This window comes from Mus caroli, unplaced genomic scaffold (genome assembly GCF_978045245.1).
Source record: "Mus caroli unplaced genomic scaffold, Mus_caroli_1 scaffold_8, whole genome shotgun sequence".
Classification (NCBI taxonomy): Eukaryota; Metazoa; Chordata; class Mammalia; order Rodentia; family Muridae; genus Mus; species Mus caroli.
Window position 1 is genome coordinate 124,479,831 of NW_028227263.1, and position 13,889 is coordinate 124,493,719.

The 13,889-nt window shown below is 52.5% G+C and overlaps 1 protein-coding gene across 1 annotated transcript; it reads right to left on the reverse strand.

Moving 5' to 3' along the window:
* Positions 1-2,683: 2,683 nt before the first annotated feature.
* Ckm (creatine kinase, M-type) lies at positions 2,684-13,305 on the reverse strand. Its single transcript, XM_021168151.2, has 8 exons — positions 13,199-13,305; positions 9,952-10,163; positions 9,117-9,271; positions 8,594-8,726; positions 7,274-7,445; positions 4,642-4,765; positions 3,793-3,982; positions 2,684-3,060 (listed from the first exon to the last, which is right to left on the reverse strand). The coding sequence occupies exons 2-8, from the start codon at positions 10,142-10,144 to the stop codon at positions 2,882-2,884; spliced, it is 1,146 nt and encodes a 381-aa protein (XP_021023810.1). The 5' UTR covers positions 10,145-10,163; positions 13,199-13,305; the 3' UTR covers positions 2,684-2,881.
* Between the last annotated feature and the right edge of the window lie 584 nt (positions 13,306-13,889).

Sequence of the window (13,889 nt, forward strand, 5' to 3'; positions counted from 1 at the left end):
CTGTGATGAGCCCTGGACCTCAGTTAAACTGCAGGCTGGACATGAATTTCTTGACCTCTAATGACTTTTTTTTTTTTTTAATCTTTGACCTTTTGATTTTTAAAATAGATTTGTTTATTTTATGTGAGTACACTGTAGCCGTCTTCAGACACACCAGAAGAGGGCATCAATCAGATCCTATTAGAGATGGTTGTGAGCCACCATGTGGTTGCTGGGAATTGAACTCAGGACCTCTGGAAGAGCAGCCGGTGCTCTTAACCACTGAGCCATCTCTCCAGCCCAACCTTTTGATTTTTTTTTTTTTTTTAAGATCTCTTAATTTGTGAGTGGTTTTCTGGTTTGCTCCGTTGGTTGGGTTTTGTTGTTGTTGTTGTTGTTGTTTTTTTCTGCTCTGTCCATGCAGGTGCCCCTGGAGGCCAGATGAGAGTGTTGGGTCCTCGGGCTGGAGTATCAGACAATTGTGAGCTGTGGATTGAGTGCTGGACTAAACCCAGGTCTGCTGGGTCAGCAAATGAGCCTAACTACTGAGCCAGCTTGCATTAAGACCTAGTCTTGCTACTTGTCTCTGACTAGGCTTGGCCTTTTGGTAATCCCTCTGCCTCAGCCTCCTGAGAGCTGGGGTACAAGGTTGCTGCTGGCACACCTCTAAGGACTCACAACCTGTTTTGTTTTGAGCTGATCTCTGTGTACAGATACTCTCTCTGTGGGCCTTTGACTCAGCCTGTTGACAATAACTCCTCACTGCAGTTACAGAAACTTGTCACGGTACCTGCGTTTGTTTCCATATAGCCTAGACTGGTCTCTGTATAGCCAAGGCTGGCTTTGACCTGCCGATCCTGCCTCCACCTCCCATGTTCTGGGATTATAGGTATAGGGCACTCACTATGTAGAGCAGGCTAGCCTCAGGCTCACAGAGATCCAGCTGCACCTGCCTCCTGAGTGCTGAGGCTAAGTGGGGAGGGTGAGCCGCCATGCCTGGGCTTGGTATGTATTCCTCTCTCAAAAACTGTCCCCACACCCCTTCTGGCTCTTTCTTGGGACTGAAGACCCTAATCACTTCCTAGTGATGGCCCAACCCATGTGCTCCACCTGGAAGCAGAAACTCCTGCCCAGACACATAGTGGGAGTGGCTGGGCAGGAGAGCAAGAGATTCGAACCTCATTCAGCAGAGGGCTTGCCTGGCATGCAGGAGGCCCTGGTTTAGGTCCCCAGGATGGGCACGGTGGCACAGATCTGTAATTCCAGCATTAAACGGGTAAAAGCCAAATGATTAGATGTTCAAGATCAACCAGGTATGGTGGTACATGCATTTAATCCCGGTATTTAGGAGGCAAAAACTGGCGGATCTCTGAGTTCAAGGCTAGCCTAGTCTATGTACTGAGTTCCAGGACAACAATGACTATGTAGAGAGACCCTACCTCAAAAACAAAACAACAACAAAAACCAAAAATCACTCAAGGTTTTTCTTGGCCACATAGTGTTTGAGGGCCAACCTGGTCTATGTGAGAGCCTGACCTGGAAGGATCACCAACTACAGATGGGAACTGTGGCCTATTTTTTAAAAAATATTTCACTTTATGTATTATCTGTGAAAGGGAACACTTTTGCCAAGAGAACTCAGTTTTGAGAGTTGGTTCTACTGCCTTGACATAAGTTCTGGGACCAAACACATCAGGTTAGTGCAGGATCCGTTTTTCGCCTGGTGAGCTGCCTCTACTGACTGCCGGCTAAGCTGGGCATGGTGGATCTGCCTGTCATTCCAGAATTCAGGAGGCAGATTCAGGAGGTTAATGTAAGTTTGAGGCCAGCCTGGGCTACATAGTAAGTTTGAGGCCAGCCTAGGCTACATAGTAAGTTTGAGGCCAACCTAAAGTATATAGGGATAGCCCGTGTTTAACAAGGGTAAAGGAGATGGCTGAGTGGATGGCAGCCCTGTTGTACGCTATCAAGAGAACTTAAGTTTGGGTCATCATTATCCAAGTAAATGACAGGCATGGGTGTGTGCCTGTGACCCCAGCATGTGGACAGAAGCAGGCTGACCCTGGGTCCTGGGTGTCCCTTCACTTAGCTGAGACAGTGAGCGTCAGGTTCAGCAAAGAGACTGTCAAAACAGGTGGATGCCAGGTGCCGTAGCACATGCCCTTAGACCCAGCATTCAATAGGCAGAGATAGGTGGATCTCTACGAGTTCGAGACCAGCTTGGTCTACATAGTGAGTTCCAGGACAGCCAGGGCTGCATAGTAAAATAGAAGAAGAAGAAGAAGAAGAAGAAGAAGAAGAAGAAGAAGAAGAAGAAGAAGAAGAAGAAGAAGAAGAAGAAGAAGAAGAAGAAGAAGAAGAAGAAGAAGAAGAAGAAGAAGAAGAAGAAGAAAGATAACAGAGGAAGACACCCACAGCCCTCCTCTAGCCTGTCACAAGTGTGTGTACCTGTGCATACCTGTGCCAAGCATGGTGGCGCACACCTCTAATCCCAGAAGTTGAAAAGCGGAGGATTAGAAATCCAGGACTCTCCTCAGCTATATAGGGAATTCAGGGCCAGCCTCAGCTACAAGAGCGGCTGTCTCAAAACAGCAATAACCTAGCAGCTAGAGAGGACGGAAGACAGAACAGACAGGACGCCAAGTGAGACGCATAAGAGATAAGTCCCCGCTCCTCCTCCCTCAGTAGCTGGCACTCTCAAAGCTAAGGCCATCACGGACTTTTATTTAAGGCAGGGCATGGGGAAGCAGCCGGCGCTCCGGAGCGCCAGAGAGGCAGGTGGGCGGGACTCCGGAGAGGCAGGTTCTCATTGGCCAGAACCCAGAGGACAGAGCCCAATGATTGGACTTCCAGGAGGCGGGGCACCAGCGCACACCGCAGGCTGGTGCGCCACGCGCTGCGCCTACTTCTGCGCGGGGATCATGTCGTCGATGGACTGGCCCTTTTCCAGCTTCTTCTCCATCTCCACCATAAGCTTCACGCCATCCACCACCAGCTGCACCTGTTCGACCTCGGATGAGCCCAGCCGATCGGCGTTGGAGATGTCGAACACCGCGCCCACCGCAGCCGTGTCCACGCCACCTGCGCGGGAGCAGACGCCACAGAGGCATTGAACAGGGAGCAGAGGTGCAGGTACGACCCTATGCCCAAGTGCAAACGTCTCGGAAAGTTGCTGTTCACAAGTCACCAGTTATTGATATTAGGCACTGTATGCCTGGACTTTAGGGTGAGGTCCCAGCTCAACAAGAAATTATAGCACAGGCCAGCAAAATAGCTGAGTGAGTAAAGATGCTTGCAGTTAAACCTGACATCGGGGTTCAATTCCAGGGCTCACGTGGTGGAAGGCAGGAACTAACTTTAGAAAGTTGTCCTCTGACATCCATGCAAGTGTCGTGAAGTGGGAATGCTCCCTCTCACACAGACAAATTTAATTTTAAAAATATACCAGGCAGTGGTGATGCACATTTTTAATCCCAGCACACGGGAGACAGAGGCAGGAGGATTTCTGTGAGTTCGAGGGCATCCTGGTCTACAGAGTGAGTTCCAGGAAAGCCAGGGCTAAACAGAGAAACCCTGTCTCGAAAAACAAAACAAACAAACAAACAAAAAACAAGCTTGTCAGCCTGCGGTCAAACTGATCCCATTCCATTTACAGGTGGAGAATCTGAGCCGCCAATAGATGATCGGGGATGTACGTAAAATACACATCAAATACTCTTGACCCCGGAACTTGCAGGGACACCCCTCCTCGGTAGATCCCTCCCCAGACGCCGCGGGGCGGGGCGGGGCGGGGTGGGGCGGGGCGGGTCGCACCTGTGCCGCGCTTCTGCAGACGAAGGCGAGTGAGAATCTCCTCAAACTTGGGGTGCTTGCTCAGGTTCGCCAGCTTCACGTGCACGCCTCCGCGCAGCCCGGTGCCCAGGTTGGAGGGGCAGGTGAGCACGTAGCCCAGGTGCTCGTTCCACATGAAGGGGTGACCAGCCTTCTTGAAGATCTCCTCAATCTGAGAAGGGGAGAGGACACCAGGAATTGGACTCCAAATGCAATCTGGGACGGGGGGGGGGGTTTCTGAGGGACCAGGTGTTAGGACATAGGTGGGGGTAGGGCGCGTGAGAGTGGAGCGACAACCAGGAGGAATTCTGCCCAGAGAGGCCTTGGGCAAAGATGGGGGCTGGTTTCAGACCCTGGGGATGGGAACAGGGCTTGGTAAATGGGTGAGGTGAGTTCTGAAAGGTAGGGCTGGGGCTGGGGCTGGAAAGTGAGGATGGGAAAGCAGGTGAGGGTGGGGAATGGTCGGAACCTTCTTAGGGAATGAAGTCAGAAAAGGCAGAGCTTGCTGCGTGTGCATGTGTGTATGAGTGTGTATGCACGTGTGTATTCATGTATGTATGAGTGTGTATTCATGTGTGTATATGTGTGTGTGCGCATATGTATATGAGTGTGTATGCATGTATGAATATTTATACATGTATATGCGCATATGTGTGAGTGTGTGTAAGAGGCAGAGACTGGAAAGTGGGTGATGAAAAGCCAGCGTGGGCATGGCCAGTGTGGAAGAGGAGGAGTCTTAGGAACTGGGCGTGGAGGGTTTGGAAGGGCAGGGCTGGGTTTAGGAAGGAGTTTGGCTTTACATGGGGTTGCAATCAGGGCGCAGCCACCCACCTTCTGCAGGCCCACGCAGAAGCGGCGGAAAACCTCCTTCATATTGCCTCCCTTCTCCATGGAGATCACACGGAGGTGGTCCTCCTCGTTCACCCACACCAGGAAGCTTTTGTTGTCGTTGTGCCTAAGAAGGGGTGACCCAAAACCAAGAAGTCAGCAGGAGCCCCAATGGCCCGAGAAAGTAAATGCGGGGCTTTGTTCATAGCCACTCCCTTTGGGCTCCAGGGGACAAACACGGGCACACTGGCTTCCCAGTCACAACTCCGCGAAACTTCAGAACAGGGACTTTCATGGGCCCAGGTTCCTGAAAACCTTCAGTTTTACTTGACCCCTCCCCTGCAGGCACCGGCCTGTAGCCCTGGCACCCAGAAGATGGAGGTGTAAAGACCTTGAGTTCCAGGTCAGCTTCGGGGACAGGGGCGTTGTATACCTCCTGTGACCACGGGTCCTATACACAATGTTATATCCACTTGGATGCCAAGATTGTCCTTTCGGATTTGCATCCCAGGGTTCTGAGAGTTCAACAATCTTCAGTTATTTTAAATTATCATTAATGTAACAATTTTAATTATTTCTTGTTCAGAAAGGGGTGGGGGTCTTGGCTGCCATTGAACTGGTAATTCCCCTGCCTCAGTCTCTGCAGTATGATGATTGCAGGCATGCACCACCAAACCTGGATGATTTTTTTTTTTTTTTTTTTTTTTTGGTTTTTCGAGACAGGGTTTCTCTGTATAGCCCTGGCTGTCCTGGAACTCCCTCTGTAGACCAGGCTGGCCTCGAACTCAGAAATCCGCCTGCCTCTGCCTCCCGAGTGCTGGGATTAAAGGCGTGCGCCACCACGCCCGGCTGGATGATTTTTTATTACTGCTGCTGCTGCTGTTGCTGTTGTTGTATTTTCATATGTGTATTTTGTTGTACAATGCATTTTGTTGTTGTTGTTGTTTTAAGACAGGGTTTCTCTGTGTAGCCCTGGCTGTCCTGAAACTTACTTTGTAGATCAGGCTGGCCCCAATCTCAGAGACCCATCTGTCTCTGCCTCCTGAGTGCTGAGATTAAATGTGTGTGCCACTACCACCTGGCCTTGTACAATGGATTTTTATAAAGATGGTCTTTGTTGACCAGAGTGGTTCCTGACATCAAGTGATCCTCCTGCCTTAGGACTCCGGAGTTGCTGACACTGCAGGAATGTGTGGTCATATACCTAGTAACAGCTGGGGTTTGAATCCAGGGAGTATAAAGTTCCAGTATCAATGTTTTATTTTATTTTATTTGCCATAATAGGGATTAAATCTGGGCACTATGCATGCCAGGCAGATTCTCTCCATCTGAGCCACTCCCCCAGCCCCTCACTGGGGGATTCTAGGCAGGGGCTCTCCCACTGAGCCACAACTCCATCTCCATCTCTCTGTTCAGTTCTTATTTTGAGGCTAAGCTGGTCTCAAACTCGCTGTAGTCTGGTTGGCCCTGAGCTCAGGACCTCCTTCCAGGCCTATGCCACAGATCTAAGATAATTGCATTACACTTCCTTGATTCAAGTTTCCTAAACTATGACACCTGCCCAGGGATAGGCAGGGTTAGAAGGCAGTGGGACCGTAAAAGGCAGCCTGTTTTCTGGTTGACCTAGGTTTAAACCCCTGAGACCCAGCAGATAACACTGCAAGAGACAGAAGGACGTTTTCCATGCTCCCAGACACTAGGCTCCTGACACGAGGCCCCAGCTCCATAATTCTGTGGTCATCAGTCACGTAGGGCAACACCCCAAGCCCCTGGTATTCTGTCTGGACTCCACTTCTACAGTTACCTGGCAACAGCCAGGTATGTCTGGCCCACTGTAAAAGGGGCTCCTTGCCCCCTCCTCCCTCTCTTACTTCTGCTTCCCGCTTGCTTCTCTCTTGCTCTCTTGCTCCCCGCCTCTCTGCATTCTCTTCCTCCCTCTCTCCACCTGCCTCTCTCTCTCTCTCTCTCTCTCTCTCTCTCTCTCTCTCTCTCTCTCTCTCTCTCTCTCTCTCTCTGCCTTTCTACAATAAACACATTAAAACCATGGACTATCTCTTCTCATCTGGATCACCGTGCTGGAGCAATGGAGCAGGTCTTCCTCTAAAGAGCCAGGCCTAATCTCCAGCGGGTGCTTCCAGACACGATTTCCACCAAGTCAAGCCAACCTGCCCTCTGAGCAATCCTCTCCTCCCCACGGGACCCAACCAGAGCCCTCTCCTCTTGCCCTTTTCCCTTTGGCCCCGGGTTAGAGCCAGCCCTTGAGCCCCACTCTGTTCTCAGCTATTCCGAGGCACCCAGTGGTGTCTGCGGTGTCCAAGAGTTAGAACCTACTGTCCCCGACCTCTGTGCAGGCCCAGGGACCCCAAGCCAACTCCGGCAGGTCCGCGGAGTTGACTTCAAACTGCACTTCCTCACCCCTGGAACGGGGTCCTGTGGCTTCTCACAGCCCGACACTTCACCCCCCCCACCCCCAGTGGCCACGTGGGGTGCGTGCAGTCAAGCCTCCCACATCCGCCTTCATGAGCGGCCCTAACCCTTGTGGTGGACCGGACTCGGGACCCTATTTTAACCCATAGAAAGTCTCCTGCGATTGAAGGTCAGAGGGCCGGAGGTTCTGGAGAAAGGAGGGACTCACCAGATGCCACGGGCGTCGGGCCAGTCTCGGGCCATGCCTGAGGCCAGCAGCAGAGGTGACACGGGCTTGTCAAACAGGAAGTGGTCGTCAATGAGCTGCTGCTGTTCCTGCTCCGTCATGCTCTTCAGAGGGTAGTACTTGCCCTTGAACTCGCCCGTCAGGCTGTTGAGAGCTGAGGGACCACAAGGAGAGCAGTGGGCAGCCTGCCTCACTTCGGCTGGGGGACCAAGACTGGAGGACTGCACGCTATTGTTGCCCCTAACACTCCTCGCCCGGACATCAAAGAGGTCTCCAAACCACTTACATTCCACATGTAACCTATTCTCCGCGTTCACTGACACCTCCTTCTGTGTGCAGACCCACCCACCAAGTCCACCTGCAAGAGTGTGTGAGCCCCGGACCTGGCTTTTCTCGTTTTTTATTTCTGAGACTGAGTCCTATCAGGTAGCCTAGGCTGGCCTCAAATTCAGTATGTGTGACATAATTATGGAGGGCTTAAGAGTGACCACCACAGGGCTCAGAAGCAGAGGTGGGTGGATCTCTTTAACTTTGAGACCCCAGCCTGCTCAACACAGTGAGTCTGGGATAGCTAGGGCTATGGAGAGAGATGCTGCAAAATATTTTAAAAAATCAAATAAAGAACAAACAAACAAAATACAAAACAAACAAACAAATAAAAAACCCAACCCCCTACTTCCCAAAGATTAGCCACTGCCCACTGTAGATTTATACTTTGTGCCAGCTAAGGCACATACTTGTAATCCCAGTATTTGGGAGGCTGAGGCAGGAGGATCACTAGTTGGAGGCCAGCCTAGGCTATAGGGAGTCTGTCTCAATGGAACAAAAGAAAGAGAAATGTGCAGTCATTATGAACATGTTATTGTTTTCCTTTCTTGTTCTTGAGGAAGAGCCTCACTATGAATAAAGGCTGGCCCTTCAATTCCTGGTGATCCTCCTGTCTCAACCTTCCAAGTACTGAGATTACAAGTGTAGGGTGCCTGGCCCAGGCCAACTAACAGAAACAACCCTCTGTCAGTTCTCTGCCACACCCAGATTCGGGCTATGCCCCCTCACCGGAAAAATCTCAGCTCCCCACTCAGAGTGGGGATTGCTGAATTAATGAACCAAGGAGTGACTGAGACAGCAATGGGTGTGAAAACCCTGGGGCAGTTGAGTGCAGGACTTCCCAGGTTGCTTCAGTGCGCTGTGGCCCTCCCACCCCCCACCCGCCAGCACGGGCAATGCAGCCATTCTTCTCATGCCAAGGCCAGCTCCGATGGAACCGAAACCTGAACCGGGTGCAGCCGCGGGGGACCTCACCTTCCACGGACAGCTTCTCCACTGCACGGCGCTCTCCACGGGAGCAGTGCGGGGGCAGAGTGTAACCCTTGATGCTGCGGCCAGTACGCACGCGGCTGCTCAGCACATAGTTGGGGTCCAGGTCGTCTCCACCCTGGAGAGCATTGGGGTATCAGGGAAGGAAGTACTGGCCATACTCAGCCTCACTCCAAATCTTCCGTGAGTCTCACTGCAGGTCTTTCAGAGTCTCCCCAATCCTCCTGAGTGTCCCCTCATGTCCTCTGGAGTTTCCTGACTTCCTCCTGGGTCTGCCCCAGATCTTCTAGGATCTCCCCAGAGGCCTTTGGATCTCCCCCAGATCCTCCCAGATCCCCATGTTGGTACTGAGTTCCTTCCTGTGCCCCATCCTGCCTCACTGCCTCACCTGTCCTCAGGACACTGGAGTCCCATCCTGTCTCAGGGGTCTTCTCTGTCTTCCCATACCTCCACCTACTCTGCATCTCCGCCCTCTCTCGTCCCCACCTTGTCCCTGGTGGCCAGTGACCTTGAGGTTCTCGTGGTTGAGGTCGGTCTTATGCTTGTCTGTGGGTTTGTAGCCGCCATGGCGGTCTTGGATAATGGGATCAAACAGGTCCTTGAAGACCGTGTAGGACTCCTCATCGCCGGCCACACAGCCCACCGTCATGATGAAGGGGTGTCCTGTGGGGTGGGGCTGAGGTCAGCACAGGAAGCTTGGGTTTGTGATGGATGGATGTTTCCAGTGTGGGGAAAAGGATCATTCCAGGGACCAGGTAAATGGGACCAAAGATGTTAGAGCTCCTTGGAGACCCCAAATTGTAGCCTGTGCTGAGAACCTCAAACAATCCACTTTCACAGAGGACCCGGAGTGCAACTCAGAAGTACAGCCCCTGCCTAGCATCCCCCAGTGAGGGGGCTGGGGGCGTGGCTCAGTGGTAGAGCCTCTACCTAGAATCCCCTAGTGAGGGGCTGGGGGCGTGGCTCAGTGGTAGAGCCCCTGCCTAGAATCCCCCAGTGAGGGGCTGGGGGCGTGGCTCAGTGGTAGAGCCCCTGCCTAGAATCCTCCAGTGAGGGGCTGGGGGCGTGGCTCAGTGGTAGAGCCCCTGCCTAGAATCCCCCAGTGAGGGGCTGGGGGCGTGGCTCAGTGGTAAAGGCCCTGCCCAGAATCCCCCAGTGAGGGGCTGGGGGCGTGGCTCAGTGGTAAAGGCCCTTCCTAGCGTGCAGGGAGGAGTTCCTAGATATCCTAGATATAATTCAAGAAGAGGAAGGGAAAGGTAGAGAAGGGAGGAAACTGAGTCTCCCTGGAACAGGCAGGTGTCTGTCTCCATCCCTTTGGTCTGTCTGTCCTGCTGCAGACTCACCTGGGTTGTCCACCCCAGTCTGGATGACATCGTCCAGAGTGAAGCCGGATGGTGTCTCCTTATCGCGAAGCTTATTGTAGAGGTCAGGGGTCAGCACCTTGGCCATGTGATTGTTGTGCTTGCTGAGGTCTGGATACTCCTCCTGAGGCTTGTAGTTCAGCTTGAACTTGTTGTGGGTGTTGCCGAACGGCATGGTGGCGACCTTTGGGACCCTGTGAGCAGACGGGATGCTGAGTTCAGACTTAAGAACTCAGTTGCTGGGGGCTTGCAGTCCGTCGGACCGTGGGCTTGAAAAAGGGAGGTTCTCCCCCTGTGAACCCCAGCCTTGTAAGGAAACATCAGGAGCCCAAGTTGCCTGATGTGGCCACATCCTGCCTATGTGATCCCGCTGGGGACTCAGTCTCTCTAGCTGGAAAAGGAGGGCAAAACCTTTTGTCTAAAGCCAGAAAAGGACAGTCACATAAACAAAAACAACTACAAAAATACAGGATCTGGGGCTGGGATTCTGCTGGCAGAGTGCTTGCCCAGCAAGCTTAGGACCCTGGGTGGTTTGGTGCTCAGCAAATCTGGGTGTGGCTGCTCATGCCTGAAATCCCAGCAGTTCAAGGTCATCTTCATCTACGTAGAGAGCTGGAGACCAGCCCGAGTCTGGGCTCCTACACGGGTCTCTATCTCAACCCGAAGGAACTGAGGAATTGAGCATGGTGGTCCATGCTTGTAATTCCAACACTCTGAAACTGAGGCAGGAGGATTGCAGTGAATTCAAGGGTAGCCTGGGCTACAGAAACCCTGCCACCAGGAATTAAAATAAAATAAAGATGAATAAAAGCAGCAAAGGATCTGGAATGGGATGGTCTGGGTTCGAATTTCGGCTTTGCACCTTACAAGCAGCCGCGTGACTCTGAGGAGCCCGTTTGACTTTCCTGCTTACTCATCTGTAACGTGGAGACTGTGGCAGCGCTGCTGACCTCTTGGGAGGGATTTAAAGACAGGTAAAGCGCGTCGGCCAGTGCCTGGCACATAACACAAATATTTTATTCGATTGTTGTTCTTGGATCTGTGGTGATTTGAATGAGAATAGCCTCAGACTCACATATTTGAATGTTTGGTCCCCAGTGGGTGGAAGTGTTTGGGAAGGACTAGGAGGTGTGGCCTTATTGGAGGAGGTGTGTCATTGCTTGTGGGCTTTGAGATTTCCGAAATGCCAGCCCATTCCCAAGTGGCTCTCACTGCCTCTGGTTGTTGATAAAGATGTGAGCTTTCAGCCTCTGCTCCAGCCCCATGCCCACCTCCCTGCCGCTCCAGAACCCTGAACCCCAAATTAATGCTTTCTCTTTTTTAGGTTGTCTTGGTCATGGTGTTTGTCACAGAAATTGAAAATCAATCTGACAAGCTCTGTGTGAGGACCCTGGTAAAGATTATATGTGCACACCTGAGAAAAGCCATAAGGGCTCCCCTGAGCTTCTGATCCAGATCAGTCCAGATGCGGGCGTAGGAATGGGTCTGGAGGCTTCAGCCACCTCTCCCAGTCCCTCCACCTCTGGCTGTCTACAAGGTCCACTTTAAAAGGCACATCTCTCCTAAGTCACTGCTCTGGGCCCCAGTCTGTGACTAGACCTCTCTGGCATTTGAATCTGTGAGACTGAAGCTTTCCCACGGGACTGACAGATCTCTGGGTCCCAGTCCCTGACTGATGAGCATAGACCTGACACCTGGCATGAAGTTGCAGCTGGGATTCTAACAATTACTGTTATATTTTTGTTTGTAGTGCAGGCTCATGTATGTGCACAGGTATGCACATTCCAATGGTGACCTCAGGCGCTGCAACATTGTTATTTTATATATTTATTTTATTTTATTTTATCTTGAGGTAGGGTCTCTCACAGGCCTGGAGCTAGGCAGGCTGGCCATGGAGCCCCATGGATCCCCTGTCCCCACCTCCCCAGGAGGATTCTGATGTTCTCCCCCACAGCCAGCTGTTTTGTTTTGTCTTGTCTTTTAAAGGGTGTGAATTCTGGGATTTCAACTAAGCCCTAAGCTACCCCAGTCACCTCCCCAGTCACGTCACGTGTATTTTATTACTATTGTTTTTCATTATTAATTTTATTGACTAGATCCCTGAAGCACTGACCGTGGGGGACATCAGGCCTCCATCAGGACTGGAGGGGCCTCAGAGGGAGGTGAGAGGGAAGGTGGACCAAGCTGAGAGAAGAGGGTGGGGCAGACAGAGATCCAAAGCCCTTGAAGCTGCTACTTTGTGGCTATTTTTAGATGCTCCTCACCCCCCACTGCCACCTGTCCTCCCTCCTTGCTGGCTCGCCTTGCACTAAGTCAGCATTGGGACAGGTGGGCTGGGGTGGCCAGGAGGACACACAGCCAGGCCCTGGGACTCAAGGACACCCAGGGCTTCCAGCCCAGATCTCTCCCTTCAGAGGGTTCTGTATCCTCCGCTACTCCCCCCCACAGGGGCACCCCAGGAGACAGGACACCGAGGCAAGACGCAGAAGCAGAAAGCAGAAAGTCGGGAATCCCCGAACTCATCACAAATTCTCTAAGATCTCCAGGTAAACTGAGTCATGTAGTCCTTCCTGCCTTCAAGATCCCAGAGACAGCCAGACAGAAGGACTCAAAGGAGAGCCAGGGGCCTGTAAGAGTGAGAGCCCCCATGTCTCACACAAGAGAGACCCGCCGGGCAGTGGTGGCGCACGCCTTTAATCCCAGCACTTGGGAGGCAGAGGCAGGTGGATTTCTGAGTTTGAGGCCAGCCTGGTCTACAGAGTGAGTTCCAGGACAGCCAGGGCTATACAGAGAACACGCCCCCCCCCCGACCCATCTCGAAAGAGAGAGGGAGGGAGGGAGGGAGAGAGAGAGAGAGAGAGAGAGAGAGAGAGAGAGAGAGAGAGAGAGAGAGAGAGAGAGAGAGAGAGAGAGAGAGAGAGACCAGGACAGTGAGACACAAAGTCACAGAGATGCAACACAGGTCCACATGGTTACAAAGTTAAAGGGCCACTGACAGGTGTCACTGAGACAACTGTCTTTGTGTGGGCCATTAACTCTGCTAAACTAAGTTCCAGCCCACCCTGCCTTGCAAGGAGGGGACACTTGGTGGCTATTGAGACCTAGGTGTCCCAGACATTTGTCCCCACAACTTGTGCTGCAAAATCCACAACCATAACATGACTGGGTGAGCGGACCCTTGGACTCCCGCGCCCCACTCCCACCTCCCGTGATTTCTCTCAGTCCCTACCTGGCTGGCTGGCTCCTGAGTGTCTGTCTGTGCTGTGGAGGTGGTGGTGACCCGGGGGCAGCCCCTGCGCCCCTGGGTTATATAGAGGAGCCTACAGGGTGTGACTAGCCAGGAGGGGCTGTCCCTCGGGAGGGGCCCCTGAGAGCAGATGAGCTTTCAGCTCGTTGCCCGGGCACCGTGCCCACCCCGGACCCAGGCGTGCAGCTTGCCCAGCCCCATGGCCTTGTATGGGCTGCCCCAGGGGCTGACTTGCTCACTGGTTCCCAAACTAAGTGCTGAGTCTAGCTGGCGGGGGACAGCTGGCCCTTCGCCGGGAACATGGAACAGTAATACTTTGGGAGTCCTAGGCACGTATAAGCCCTGTACAGCCTGCCCTCGGTCCCCCACAGCCTTGATTGTAGCCAGCACCCTCCCTTAGTTTCATTGCCTGGTGAGCATCAGCAGCTGGGAGAACCATTTTGTTTGTGTTTTTGAAATAGGGCCTTACTCTGTAGACAGGGCTAGCCTGAAACCCTATGTAGTCCAGGCTGGCCTCAGACATGTGACAATCCCTCTGCCTCAGTCTTCCGAGTAGGATTACATGCCTGACTTTAGTTATTTAATTGTTTTTGGTTTTTAGAGACAGGGTCTAACTATGCCACCCAGTCTGGCTTTGCACTCATGGCAATCCCCCTGCCTCAGCCTTCCAAGG

What these genes read in the sequence shown, in the direction of transcription:
- Ckm (XM_021168151.2), bottom strand. Translation starts at nt 10,144, where the DNA reads ATGCCGTTCGGCAACACCCACAACAAGTTCAAGCTGAACTACAAGCCT. An exon ending in GACTGGGGTGGACAACCCAG is followed by an intron (nt 9,272 to 9,951) that starts GTGAGTCTGCAG and finishes CCCACCCCACAG; the next exon opens with GACACCCCTTCATCATGACG. An exon ending in CCCGACGCCCGTGGCATCTG is followed by an intron (nt 4,766 to 7,273) that starts GTGAGTCCCTCC and finishes ACCCCTTCTTAG; the next exon opens with GCACAACGACAACAAAAGCT.